The sequence below is a fragment of the Neoarius graeffei genome, chromosome 19 (genome assembly GCF_027579695.1).
Source record: "Neoarius graeffei isolate fNeoGra1 chromosome 19, fNeoGra1.pri, whole genome shotgun sequence".
NCBI lineage: Eukaryota > Metazoa > Chordata > Actinopteri > Siluriformes > Ariidae > Neoarius > Neoarius graeffei.
In genome coordinates this window covers 61,331,824-61,347,109 of record NC_083587.1, presented here as the reverse complement: position 1 = coordinate 61,347,109, position 15,286 = coordinate 61,331,824, and the positions used below count along the sequence as shown (strand labels likewise).

Sequence of the window (15,286 nt, the reverse complement as noted above, 5' to 3'; positions counted from 1 at the left end):
CTGCAATCCATCAGGAAGATGGATTTTAAAGAGCTTATTTTCTGCAAGAAAGACTACAGCCAAGATCGATCTCCTGTTCATAACCATCCACGATGTGTAGAATGGCTGATACTTGGCGTAATGTTTCAAGAAAACTGTAAATACACTAAGCATGTACAGGCGAAGTTAACCAAGGCAAATAAATGTTTCGATGTCATTAGGTCACTCAAAAAGGAAGGTTTTTCTCAGCTAGAGATAGATGAACTTTTTAATACTTTAGTTTTACCAAATTTTTTGTATGGACTCTCTGTTCATGGTGCTTCCGACTCAGATCTGATACAAATTCAGAATTTTTTCGACAGATGATATAAAAGGTATTATTCAATCCTCATTCACTGGATATGAGCAATTGTGCATTCTGATTGGCTACTCTAGTACAAGGATACAGGGCTTTCCCCAGAAAAAAATATCAGACCGGTGCTACTGATAGTGGTAGCAAGAACGCTTTTTATATCGTACGCAAAACCGATATAAATTGAGAGCTAAAAGTAGCATCGCTCTGATAATGGTGCAATGAGGGTGATAGTGGTCTGACAGTGGTCAAAATTTTGAAATTAGAGACTTCAAATGGTGTATTCTGGTGGAATCTAGGGCTGACTTAGGCACAGTTCAACATTATTAAATTTGCTGTTTTTCACCTTGCCAAATTTGCAAGGGGCAAAACTCATCCATCCATCCATCCATTATCTGTAGCCGCTTATCCTGTTCTACAGGGTCGCAGGCAAGCTGGAGCCTATCCCAGCTGACTACGGGCGAAAGGCGGGGTACACCCTGGACAAGTCACCAGGTCATCACAGGGCTGACACATAGACACACACAACCATTCACACTCACACCTACGGTAAATTTAGAGTCACCAGTTAACCTAACCTGCATGTCTTTGGACTGTGGGGGAAACCGGAGCACCCGGAGGAAACCCGCGCGGACACGGGGAGAACATGCAAACTCCGCACAGAAAGGCCCTCGCCGGCCACGGGACTCGAACCCAGGACCATCTTGTTGTGAGGCGACAGCGCTAACCACTACACCACCGTGCCGAGGGGCAAAATTTAAAGGGCAAAATTAGATTTCAAATGAAAACACTGGAAACAGTCAATTCAGAGAAATATTTAATTTTATTGCACAATAAAAAAAAATGCATCGTATTGAACAATATAGCACGCCTCTTCATTTTCCAGTTCCAGGATGCCAGGAACAGAATTGAGGTCAAATAATGCAACAGCGCCATCTAGTGACGAGCACCTAGAACATGTTTTTATGTCTGGTTGCAAATGACAGTCAGTGCACGCAGCGAAATCCTTTATTTTCACTTTTAGGTTGAGTTCCAGGATAGCTGAGGCTTATATATTACCTTATCTTCCTATTTCTATAGTTACTCCTCATTTTCAGAGGGGAACAGGAGATATTTAGGTGTGGAAAGTACTCTGCATTGTTCAGTTTATGGTACTGATTTTTTTTTTTTTGTGTGTGTGCAAGTGACAGCGTTCCACTGACATCACACAGCACGGCAGAGTGCCACATATCTGTGCTTTGGGGAAAGCCCTAGGATATCAGCTCATATACTGTGAGTAGAGAAAAACAAAGCGGCGGCACGTGTTGCTGAACCAACCGAGGACGAAATAAAAACTCTACTCGAAAACACAACCCAAAAAAATACCCCCCTCCCCCCCAGCAAAACATGGAATGAAAGTATTTGATGGTAAGGACGTATCTTTTTTTTTAATTTTTCAAGAATTATTATATTATCATCACATTTTCACAAATTGTTCCTGTCATTTCGCCGGTTTGTTTACATTCTAAGCAGAAATGATTTTGTCGGACGTTTTGTATCAAGTTTTTATTTAATCGAATTTGCGAAAAATAAAAATGCTCGTCAAAATCCATTGAATGTGGATAGAATAAAACAGTTATTCCACTCAATCTCATCGTACATGGCTTAAAGACAACTCGGTGCTACGCGACTCATTGGCTATCAGCTCATGTACGACTTGATTTCGTGGAATAACTTAATTTTTTTTTCACTGTCCGGTTTCCATCAAATCCTGTGGTCTGATTGGCTGGCAAGCGGGTCCGTATCCTATGATACGGACCCCAGTTACAGACCCCAGTTATGGACCTCTGCCGACTCGCTCGTTCACAACAACAAACATAGTCGCGTTTTTTGTCAACATTTATCTTTTTTTTAATAAGATTTATAAGATTATCAAAAATCTTATCAATTTTTGCCAGCATTTCTCAGGAGAACAGCATTAATTTTACAGCATGGATAGCGATAACGACAGTCTTCACAGCGAAAGCGAGTTTTACTACCCTGAGGAAGAAGAAATAAAAGAAAACGTTTCAGGAGAAAGCTAAAAACCTCTAACTGTTGCTAACACGGAGCAAAAACATGGCTGAATCCTGAATGACTCAATTTTGTATACAACCCCGATTCCAAAAAAGTTGGGACAAAGTACAAATTGTAAATAAAAATGGAATGCAATAATTTACAAATCTCAAAAACTGAAATTGTATTCACAATAGAACATAGACAACATATCAAATGTCGAAAGTGAGACATTTTGAAATTTCATGCCAAATATTGGCTCATTTGAAATTTCATGACAGCAACACATCTCAAAAAAGTTGGGACAGGGGCAATAAGAGGCTGGAAAAGTTAAAGGTACAAAAAAGGAACAGCTGGAGGACCAAATTGCAACTCATTAGGTCAATTGGCAATAGGTCATTAACATGACTGGGTATAAAAAGAGCATCTTGGAGTGGCAGCGGCTCTCAGAAGTAAAGATGGGAAGAGGATCACCAATCCCCCTAATTCTGCACCGACAAATAGTAGAGCAATATCAGAAAGGAGTTCGACAGTGTAAAATTGCAAAGAGTTTGAACATATCATCATCTACAGTGCATAATATCATCAAAAGATTCAGAGAATCTGGAAGAATCTCTGTGCGTAAGGGTCAAGGCCGGAAAACCATACTGGGTGCCCGTGATCTTCGGGCCCTTAGATGGCACTGCATCACATACAGGCATGCTTCTGTATTGGAAATCACAAAATGGCCTCAGGAATATTTCCAGAGAACATTATCCGTGAACACAATTCACCGTGCCATCCGCCGTTGCCAGCTAAAACTCTATCGTTCAAAGAAGAAGCCGTATCTAAACACGATCCAGAAGCGCAGACGTCTTCTCTGGGCCAAGGCTCATTTAAAATGGACTGTGGCAAAGTGGAAAACTGTTCTGTGGTCAGACGAATCAAAATTTGAAGTTCTTTATGGAAATCAGGGACGCCGTGTCATTCGGACTAAAGAGGAGAAGGACGACCCAAGTTGTTATCAGCGCTCAGTTCAGAAGCCTGCATCTCTGATGGTATGGGGTTGCATTAGTGCGTGTGGCATGGGCAGCTTACACATCTGGAAAGACACCATCAATGCTGAAAGGTATATCCAGGTTCTAGAGCAACATATGCTCCCATCCAGACGACGTCTCTTTCAGGGAAGACCTTGCATTTTCCAACATGACAATGCCAAACCACATACTGCATCAATTACAGCATCATGGCTGCGTAGAAGAAGGGTCCAGGTACTGAACTGGCCAGCCTGCAGTCCAGATCTTTCACCCATAGAAAACATTTGGCGCATCATAAAACGGAAGATACGACAAAAAAGACCTAAGACAGTTGAGCAACTAGAATCCTACATTAGACAAGAATGGGTTAACATTCCTATCCCTAAACTTGAGCAACTTGTCTCCTCAGTCCCCAGACATTTACAGACTGTTGTAAAGAGAAAAGGGGATGTCTCACAGTGGTAAACATGGCCTTGTCCCAACTTTTTTGAGATGCGTTGTTGTCATGAAATTTAAAATCACTTAATTTTTCTCTTTAAATGATACATTTTCTCAGTTTAAACATTTGATATGTCATCTATGTTCTATTCTGAATAAAATATGGAATTTTGAAACTTCCACATCATTGCATTCCATTTTTATTTACAATTTGTACTTTGTCCCAACTTTTTTGGAATCGGGGTTGTAAATAGGGGACTACATAAGGGGCAAAATGTTTTTTTTTTTCCTGCCATGGAAGTGCACTTGTATACCGAGGAGGAAGCCATTTGCATTACAGCCGTGAATGAGGATTCAAAATGGCGGCTCGCCTCGGCTCAGTTTTCCCTTTCGGGCGCTCTTGTTTGCTGTTAGAACTTCGTAAAGAAAAAATAAATATATTATTTACCAGTTTAAGGTCGGTCCGTATGGTGAAGTACCGTGACCTCGGCCTTGAATACTGACCGGTCACTACTTTCAAGACCTCGGTCACGGTATTTCACAATATGGACCTCACAGCTGGTAAATAATGTTCCAGATGTTATTTTGGCCTATGAATGAAGTTGGTGTGTCCATACTTTTGACTGGTCCTGTAGCTTGTAAGTGGACCAAGACCAACTTGCTTTGGTTGTTTAGTTTTGCACTGAGAAGGAAATCATTTTCATTTCAGATATTTTTTGATGCCAGAAAACCACAAAAGTGTTTCATTTGACTAAAAAATGGGAAAATCCATCATTCTGACCCGAACACAACATAAGGGTTCAGTCATTCTCCATCAGAGAACCGTTTCATCATCCACGCCTTCACATCCATCTCTCGCCAAATGTTCCTTTAATCTCGCATTTGCTACCCAAGCAGATTAAATGTCAACCTGTCAACAATCCTCTCCATGTCCTCACAGTGCTACCCCTGCTGCTTATGAGCCTATTGATGCATCGTGCACGGTGACGTCTCGAGTATTGATGTGCTTCGGATGCCAAACAAATCTCCTGAAATCTAAGTGCCATGTGGTGCGAGAGAAATCCTTTGGATAAACCCCTCTCGAGTTGGAAAGCAGTTGAGACAAAGGAACTGTTGCACTTACAGACGACTGGGTGACTAAAGTCTCGAGATGCTTTATATCGTATAGTTCTGCGTCCTGTGGATATGGAATGAGTTTTAACCACATATTTACAGCAGGCTGAGATAAATTTTATGTTATTTTTTCATGCATATCATCGCCTGTCGAATTTGTGCCAGCTTGCAGTATCTTGGCGGTAGGCCTACCTGAGTAGCTGCCAAGTCTCGGTGCGTTACTGTCAACACCATCGTAGAAATCCAGCGAGTCCCAGTTGTGCTCCGTGGAAAATGTTACGACTGTAATCTAGACATGAAACATTCCAATTACATGAAAAGATCTCAATAATTTCTTGATCTAGTATCATATCCATAAGTCATTAAGAATGATAAACCTGCTCTGTAAACATTGTGTGGATTATGTCTTACATCAGAGCACTTTTCAATTCTCCATTCTGATTGGACCTAATTGGAAATGATGATTTATTTCCTGTAACTGCAGCCCTGACAGTAGCGCAGCTGCAAATCACACGCTTGTATCAATACACTCGTTTTCATTCTAATATCATATCTAATGATGTAACTTTAAATTTACTGATATCTTTATTGTTTCTTGGTGACGTCAAAAAAGAAACACTGGTGACGGAACGAATGAATTGCTATAAAGTTTCTGATAACAGGTGTGAACTCATTTTGCAATGCAACTATAAAGGGATAAATAGTACGTCGTGGCATTATTTAATAAACAAATATCATAATCATTGGAAAAACACTTGTTTTGTGTGGCTATAGGAAAAGAATCAAACTACAAGATTTATCGCATTGCACCATCTCATTGTTGATTATTTTCCTCCAACATCATGACACACACCGAGTGTTTTATTCCATACTTACTTGAATTCCAGCTCCTTCTGGTACAAAGACCTTCCAGACACAGTTGAGGTGATTATCATAAGGTTCGGGGTAACCAGGAGATAGGATGGTTCCTCGGCGTGCTGTTAGGATGCCACCACAGGGAACTTAAACAAACACACACACACACACACACACACACACACAGTTAAAGACTTGATAAAAACAACAATAAGGAAGGCAAGGCAAGAAAACAAGATTCAAGTGAAATACACAATTTGATTCATGAGTCAATTCTGAGTCAAATCACTTGCTATTACACTAGACTTAGCTTGCAATTAAACCGAAACCGATTTGATTCTTTTGTTTTACACTGTAGAGGAAAAAAAAATCATTTCAACAATAATAAACAAGGCAAGACAACAAGATTCAAGTGAAATATACATGAATTGATTCATGAGTCGATTCAGAGTCGAGCCACTATGCTAGATTTCGCTTGGAAGTTGAACGAGACCAACTTGCTTGTTATGTTTCACACAGAGGAGGAAAGCGTTTTCATATCAATGATAATAAACAAGGCAAGACAACAAGATTCATGTTAAATATACAGTTAGGTCCATAAATATTTGGACAGAGGCAACATTTTTCTAATTTTGGTTCTGTACATTACCACAATGAATTTTGAACAAAACAATTCAGATGCAGTTGAAGTTCAGACTTTCAGCTTTAATTCAGTGGGTTGAACAAAATGATTGCATAAAAATGTGAGGAACTAAAGCATTTTTTAAACACAATCCCTTCATTTCAGGGGCTCAAAAGTAATTGGACAAATTAAATAATTGTAAATAAAATGTTCATTTCTAATACTTGGTTGAAAACCCTTTGTTGGCAATGACTGCCTGAAGTCTTGAACTCATGGACATCACCAGACGCTGTGTTTCCTCCTTTTTAATGCTCTGCCAGGCCTTTACTGCAACGGTTTTCAGTTGCTCTTTGTTTGTGGGCCTTTCTGTCTGAAGTTTAGTCTTTAACAAGTGAAATGCTGCTCAATTGGATTGAGATCAGGTGACTGACTTGGCCATTCAAGAATATTCATCTTCTTTGCTTTAATAAACTCCTGGGTTGCTTTGGCTTTATGTTTTGGGTCATTGTCCATCTGTATTATGAAACGCCGACCAATCAGTTTGGCTGCATTTGAGCACACAGTATGTCTCTGAATACCTCAGAATTCATCCGGCTGCTTCTGTCCTGTGTCACATCATCAATAAACACTAGTGACCCAGTGCCACTGGCAGCCATGCATGCCCAAGCCATCACACTGCCTCCGCCGTGTTTTACAGATGATGTGGTATGCTTTGGATCATGAGCTGTACCACGCCTTCACCATACTTTTTTCTTTCCATCATTCTGGTAGAGGTTGATCTTGGTTTCATCTGTCCAAAGAATGTTCTTCCAGAACTGTGCTGGCTTTTTTAGATGTTTTTTTAGCAAAGTCCAATCTAGCCTTTTTATTCTTGAGGCTTGCACCGTGCAGTGAACCCTCTGTATTTACTTTCATGCAGTCTTCTCTTTATGGTAGATTTGGATATTGATACGCCTACCTCCTGGAGAGTGTTGTTCACTTGGTTGGCTGTTGTGAAGGGGTTTCTCTTCACCGTGGAAATTATTCTGCGATCATCCACTACTGTTGTCTTCTGTGATTGTCCAGGTCTTTTTGCATTGATGAGTTCACCAGTGCTTTCTTTCTTTCTCAGGATGTACCAAACTGTAGATTTTGCCACTCCTAATATCGTACCAATTTCTCGGATGTTTTTTTTCTGTTTTCGCAGCTTAAGGATGGCTTGTTTCACCTGCATGGAGAGCTCCTTTGACTGCACGTTTTCTTCACAGCAAAATCTTCCAAATGCAAGCACCACACCTCAAATCAACTCCAGGCCTTTTATCTGCTTAATTGAGAATAACATAACGAAGGAATTGCCCACACCTGCCCATGAAATAGCCTTTGAGTCAATTGTCCAATTACTTTTGGTCTCTTTAAAAACAGGGTGGCACATGTTAAGGAGCTGAAACTCCTAAACCCTTCATCCAATTTTAATGTGGATACCCTCAAATGAAAGCTGAAAGTCTGGACTTTATGTCCATGTCCATTATATAACTGTAACTTGAATATGTTTCAGTAAACGGGTAAAAAAACAAAATTTGTGTCAGTGTCCAAATATATATGGACCTAACTGTACATGAGTTGATTCAGAGTTGAAACACTGGCTACTATGCTAGACTTTAATTAGAAGTTGAACAAAATGAACTTTTGTTTTGTTTGTTTCGCACCAAGGAGGAAAGCACTTTTATTTCAATGATAATAAGTAAGGTAAAACAACAAGACTGAGTGAACTATATATGAGTTGATTCATGAGTCAGATCAGAGTCAAATCACTTGCTACTATGCTAGATTTCACTTGGAAGTTGAACGAGACTAACTTGCTTGTTATATTTCACATAGAGAAGGAAAGCATTTTCATATCAATGATAATAAACAAGGCAAGACAACAAGATTCAAGTGAAATATGCAGGAGTTGATTCATGAGTCGATTCAGAGTTGAATCACTGGCTACTAAGCTTGGAAGTAAACCGAGGCCAACTTGATTGTTTTGTTTCACACTGTAGAGGAAAGCATTTTCATTTCAATGATAATAAACAAGGCAAGACAACAAGATTGAGTGAAATATACACGAGTTGATTCATGAGTCGATTCAGAATCGAGCTACATGACTTATCTTGGAAGTAGACCGATTCGAAAAAGATTTAAGGGAACTTTGTGGCATAAAGAGAAAAATCGAGGTACATATAATATCAATGTCTTTGATTGAGGAACAGTTGGACTTCTTTCACAAAACACTGGAACTTGAGTTTAAGCGCAGTGATCGAATCATGTTCAGGAGGAAAATGTACTTCACTGTTACACCACTGTAATCTTTTGGGCATTTTCCTTCTCAAAACATTCAAAAGACTACGGGGTCATCCTGTATTTAGTCACTGAGCTGAACACAAAAGGATCATCTATCAACCAACCCAGCTACGCTTCACTTCTCCTCAACAGCACGGCCGTGGAGATGGTCAATAGCACCAAGTTCCTGGGGGTGCACGTCACAGACAACTTCACCTGGTCTGTGAACACCACGTTACTGGTCAAGAAGGCACAGCAACGTCTGCACTTCCTGTGTAGGATGAGAAGAGCCCACCTGCCCCTGCCCATCCTCACTACATTCTACAGAAGCACCATAGAGAGCGTTCTAACCAGCTGCATCTCTGTGTGGTCTGGAGGCTGCAGTGCCTCTGACTGGAAGAATGCGAGGAGAGTGGTGAGGACAGCAGAGAAAATCATTGGGACTTCTCTTCCCTCCATTCAGGACATTGCACCAAGGCGTTGCATGTCTCGAGCCAGCAACATCATCAGTGACCCCTCACACCCTCATTATGGACTGTTCTCCCCTCTGGCCTCTGGAAAGAGTTTCCACAGCATTCGGTGCAGGACCACCAGGTTCTGTAACAGCTTTTTCCCCCAGGTCACCAGACTGCTGAACTCCAAACTCAAACTCTAAAGTTCTATTTATAACTTGAACATTTCCTCATTCCACAGGTCACTTTATACTATTGCACTTTATAATATTTCTGCTGCTGCATAATTTAATGTAATACACTTCATATTCAATTCTGTGCTGAGCCAATTTGCAACAAAGTTTCGTTTGGTGTTCGCTTGTTGCGTACTGAATGACAATAAAGGTTGTCTAAGTCTATCAGATTATTATGTATTTGCTGGACCAAGGTTTTTTAACACTCTCCCTGAGTACTCTCTCTCATGCTGTAAAACAAACAAACAAACAAACAAACAAACAAACAAACAGACAAACAAACAAACAAAACCCTCAGCTGAAGGCTCGGCGTATCCAAGGGCTATAAAAAGTAACCTGAAAAAGCATTAATGTCACTTTGGCCCTGCTATTATTCAAAAGCTACTTTTTCATCCTTCAGTTCCACCGTCCTGGAGTATATGAGTAAATTCATGGCTCTGAATCCTTGGGTTTATTTATTTATTTTTTCAAAGTCTGGGTCTGAATTCATCATTTTCTATTGTTTAGTCGTGCCCTAGAATGGATTCCACCTCTTGTTTGCTTTTGTATGCTGTATTTAAAAAAAATAATAAATAAAAATAATCCTCTTAATAATAATAATAATAATAATAATAGGCGGCACGGTGGTGTAGTGGTTAGCACTGTTGCCTCACAGCAAGAAGGTCCGGGTTCGAGCCCTGTGGCCGGCGAGGGCCTTTCTGTGTGGAGTTTGCATGTTCTCCCCGTGTCTGCGTGGGTTTCCTCCGGGTGCTCCGGTTTCCCCCACAGTCCAAAGACATGCAGGTTAGGTTAACTGGTGACTCTAAATTGACCGTAGGTGTGAATGTGAGTGTGAATGGTTGTCTGTGTCTATGTGTCAGCCCTGTGATGACCTGGCGACTTGTCCAGGGTGTACCCCGCCTTTCGCCCGTAGTCAGCTGGGATAGGATCCAGCTTGCCTGCGACCCTGTAGGACAGGATAAAGCGACTAGAGATAATGAGATGAGATATAGGCGGCACGGTGGTGTAGTGGTTAGTGCTGTTGCCTCAGAGCAAGAAGGTCCGGGTTCGTGGCCGGCGAGGGCCTTTCTGTGTGGAGTTTGCATGTTGTCCGTGTGGGTTTCCTCCGGGTGCTCTGGTTTCCCCCACAGTCCAAAGACATGCAGGTTAGGTTAACTGGTGACTCTAAAGTGAGTGTGAATGGTTGTCTATGTGTCAGCCCTGTGATGACCTGGCGACTTGTCCAGGGTGTACCCCGCCTTTCGCCCATAGTCAGCTGGGATAGGCTCCAGCTTGCCTGCGACCCTGTAGAACAGGACAAAGCGGCTAGAGATAATGAGATGAGATAATAATAATAATAATAGCTTAAACTCAAAGTTGCATCGAGTGACTTTTGGGACTTGGAGACGTTTTGTCATGAACAGGACACCCAGAACTGTTCTATTCTTCTTATACCACAATGATTATAATTTCAGTATTTATTAAAGAACAGTATATCATGTTTTTTTTCCCCATTCATAGATTTCTATAAAATTCATGTTGTGATAAAACCTCTAGGTATAAAACGGCATAATAAATGCCATTATCATTGCTAATTACACTGGGAGCTAATTTACACATCTGAGACACCTTTTGTCTCGAAGAGCTAGTGAAAATAATTCTGAATAACATCAAGTTGTTATAGTACAAGCATAAATGTGAAGATAAATATCGTTTATCATGAATAATTCATTTCAGCAGGAAAAAAAAACAGCAGAACTGATATATTGTATTGTAAAGAGCAAATTCATTACCTTTAAAATCCAGTATAACTGCAAACAATGAGCGTGTACAGCTCTGCAAATTATGGATTTACTGTCAACTTATACAACACATAATACACACATTGACTTAAAAAAAAAAGAGATACTTTTTATCCCCCCAGCATATAATGCGGGGGGGATATACAGCTGTGGTCAGAAGTATACATACAGTGACATGAATGTCATCGCAATATTTGGGCGTTCAGTAATTTCTTTGAACTGTTCTTTTTCTGTGGCAGAATGATTGTACAGCATACATCTTCAATTAAAAAAAAAAACACACACAAGAATTTGGTGCGCAAGTTTTAATTTTCTTTGGGTTTTCTGAAATCAACACAGGGTCAAAAATTTACAGTACATACACTCACTTAGATTATTAAGTCAAAGGTGCTGAAACTTCCAAAATGTCTCTTATCTTGCCAAGGCTGAGGTCTCTTAACTTCCTGTTAGTAATCATGATTGACTACAGCTGGTAGCTTCTCTATGCCTTCGTCAAAAGGGTTTGTTTACAGGACTCATTGGATTGACACAGTAAAATGTGAAAGTCCAAGGAGCTCAGTGCAGATCTGAGAAAGAGGATTACAGATACAGTATACACAACTCCAGAATGTCTCTTGGAACCATTTCTAAACAACTGCAAATTCCAAGATCAGTTCAAACAATTGTATCCAAGCTATTATGAGGTGTAGTCACTTTGACAAGCCACTTTGCTTCAAGAAAACCCAAACTGTCACCCTCAGCTGAAAGGAAATTGTTTTGGATGGTCAGGAACAACCTGGGAACCACCATGGCACAGCCCTGCCATGAACTGGATCATGGTCTACAGTTCAGATCACCATGGACTAAGAGGCTGCTGTCCAAGAAATAACCCCCTGCCCTGCTCCAAAACTGACACCTTCAAGCTTAACTAAAGTTTGAAGCTGACCACACCGACAAAGAAAAAGCCTTCTGGAGGAAAGCTGTATGGTCAGATGAGACAAAGATTGAGTTGTTTGGCCACAATGACCACCATGTACAGAGGGACACTGTACCAGCTGGTGGTGGTGGTGGTAGGATCATCATGCTCTGGGGCTGTTTTGCTGCCAGTGGAACTGGTTCATTGCACAGAGTGGATGGAATAATGAAGAAGGAGGACTACCTCAGAATTCTTCAGCATAAACCATCAGAAACTTGAACATCTCATCTCATCTCATTATCTCTAGCCGCTTTATCCTTCTACAGGGTCGCAGGCAAGCTGGAGCCTATCCCAGCTGACTATGGGCGAAAGGCGGGGTACACCCTGGACAAGTCGCCAGGTCATCACAGGGCTGACACATAGACACAGACAACCATTCACACTCACATTCACACCTACGGTCAATTTAGAGTCACCAGTTAACCTAACCTGCATGTCTTTGGACTGTGGGGGAAACCGGAGCACCCGGAGGAAACCCACGCGGACACGGGGAGAACATGCAAACTCCACACAGAAAGGCCCTCGCCGGCCCCAGGGCTCGAACCCAGGACCTTCTTGCTGTGAGGCGACAGCGCTAACCACTACACCACCGTGCCGCCCCCAAACTTGAACATAAATAAATAAATAAATAAATAAAGCATGCTAATAGAATGAAACACAGAATATAAAATATGTTTTTAGTATTTGTTCCAGTATCTTCTGTTTTGTATTTACTTATTTACCTGGGTACGTATACACCATCAGGAGGATCTGACTGTTTTATGCAAATTTATGTTACCAAAAAAAAAAAATAAAAATAAAAAGCTTTTCCACTTGACAAATTGTCAAAAATTCTGATCTAACCAGTTGAATGAAACAGACAATTAAAAAAATAAATCTGCTTTAGATTTGTAAGCCAGAAATAGATAAGAAAGTCTTGTGAGCTGAAAAAAACAAACCCAAAAACCCAGCATCAAAAGCAATCCCCTTTGCAGCAGGTCATTATTTAATTCCCTTTTTTCCCCATTGCCGTTTTTAGATAGCCAAATCAATGCTATTATTCAGCGCACTGCGGTTTCCAGTGCATCTATATTCCGCCGGTGAAGTGTGTGCTCCAGCGTGTTCCTCTGATAATCAGAAAGGCTTCCAGCCACCTTAATGTCATCATTAGCCGCTGGCACTATGAGAGAAACACTGACGTGTCAACCAGAACACTGCATCGCTTCACAGAGACGGCTTTCGTTTCCACTCTGCTCTCTCAAAACATGTAAATTCGCCTGTTTGTTAACATTGAGAGAGCAAGACATAATAATGATCTAACAGGATATCACACACGCTGGTGATGACACGCTCTTATTATTAGTTAAACCCAGCACACATAATTATTTATTATGCATCATTAGTAGATCCATGGTAACTGCACTGTTCAGGTGAAAATTCTGTCCAACAATGATTTACTACCAGATATCTATCATCTGAATAAAACACAGGGCTGTGCTGTTATTGGAAAATAATCAGTGGATGGCCTGATGACACAGAGTCACTGCCCCCCCCCAAAAGGTGATTATTTTCCTAAAATATAAAGCATGTGTGGGCGGCACAGTGGTGTAGTGGTTAGCGCTGTCGCCTCACAGCAAGAAGGTCCGGGTTCGAGCCCCGTGGCTGGCGAGGGCCTTTCTGTGTGGAGTTTGCATGTTCTCCCCGTGTCTGCGTGGGTTTCCTCCGGGTGCTCCGGTTTCCCCCACAGACATGCAGGTTAGGTTAACTGGTGACTCTAAATTGACCGTAGGTGTGAATGTGAGTGTGAATGGTTGTCTGTGTCTATGTGTCAGCCCTGTGATGACCTGGCGACTTGTCCAGGGTGTACCCTGACTTTCGCCCGTAGTCAGCTGGGATAGGCTCCAGCTTGCCTGCGACCCTGTAGAACAGGATAAAGTGGCTAGAGATAATGAGATGATTCATGAGTCAATTCAGAATCAAATCACTTGCTATTATACCAGTCGCTTGGAAGTAGAACGAAACCAACTTACTTGTTTTGTTTCGCACTGAGGAGGAAAGCATTTTCATTTCAACAGCAACAAACAAGGCAAGAAAACAAGATCAATTTAACCATACATGTGTTGATTCATGAGCCGATTCAGAGTCGAATCACTGGCTACTATGCTAGACTTTGCTTGGAAATAAACTGGGACTAACTTGCTTGTTTTGTTTTGCGCCCAAGAGGAAAGCATTTTCATTTCAACAGCTATAAGCAAGGCAAGACAACATGATTCAAGTGAAATATACATAAGTTGATTCATGAGTCGATTCAGAGTCGAATCAATTGCTACTATGCTAGAGTTGGCTTGGAAGTTAACTGAGACTACCTTGCTTATTTTGTTTCAAGCCCAAGAGGAAAGCATTTTCATTTCAGCAACAATAAACAAGCCAAGCAAACAAGATTAAGTGAAATACACATGATTTGATTCATGAGTCGATTCAGAATCAAATCCCTGGCTACTCTGTTAGACTTCGTTTGGACGTAGAACGAGACCAACTTCCTTTTTTTTTGTTTTGCACAAAGTAGGAAAGCATTTTCATATCAACAACAATAAGCAAGGCCACACAACAAGATCAAGTGAAATATACACGAGTTGATTCAGAGTCGAATCACTTGCTATGATGCTAGACTTTGCTTGGAACTAAACTGAGACTAAGGGTGTATTCAGACCAGGATAGTTCGATAGTTCACTTGCTTTGGTCCGAACCAAATGTTTTTTTTTTATTTTTTCATTTTGGTGCGGTTCGCTTTCACACTGTACATTTTAGTAAGCGGACCAAAATCTGTCAACAAAGCCACGTGCCCTGAGGCCGTTCAGCTATTGGTCAGAGACGACACGCGCACAAAGCGTTAAGTTCAAAAGTAGTCATGGAGGCTTTCCGTGCTGTTATTCTTTTTAATGTCATCAAAGCTATATGTTTTTTCCAGTTTTTACTGTTTTCACAATTGTGCGATTACTATGCTGTTGTACAAGTAATTTATCAACGACGATGACAAAGGGCAAGGCGGCTACGGAGGATAGCGCTGATGAGCGCACATCATGTTGTAACAGTTCTGGCTCTTCACGCAATAGATGAATTTCTTTTTTGCGTCGCTAGTACTGCCACTTTTTGAAAGAATGTCCCTGATTTTAATG

The 15,286-nt window shown here is 41.0% G+C and overlaps 1 protein-coding gene across 1 annotated transcript in view; it reads right to left on the bottom strand.

Moving 5' to 3' along the window:
- The window catches only part of csmd3a (CUB and Sushi multiple domains 3a), a 631,117-nt gene that overhangs the window by 246,372 nt on the left and 369,459 nt on the right, over nucleotides 1-15,286 (bottom strand). Inside the window, exons 35-36 of the mRNA XM_060900611.1 lie at nucleotides 5,809-5,933; nucleotides 5,125-5,221 (exon numbers count right to left, since the gene is read on the bottom strand). Coding sequence (XP_060756594.1) covers nucleotides 5,125-5,221; nucleotides 5,809-5,933 — 222 coding nt within the window. The remainder of the gene's footprint in view (nucleotides 1-5,124; nucleotides 5,222-5,808; nucleotides 5,934-15,286) is intronic.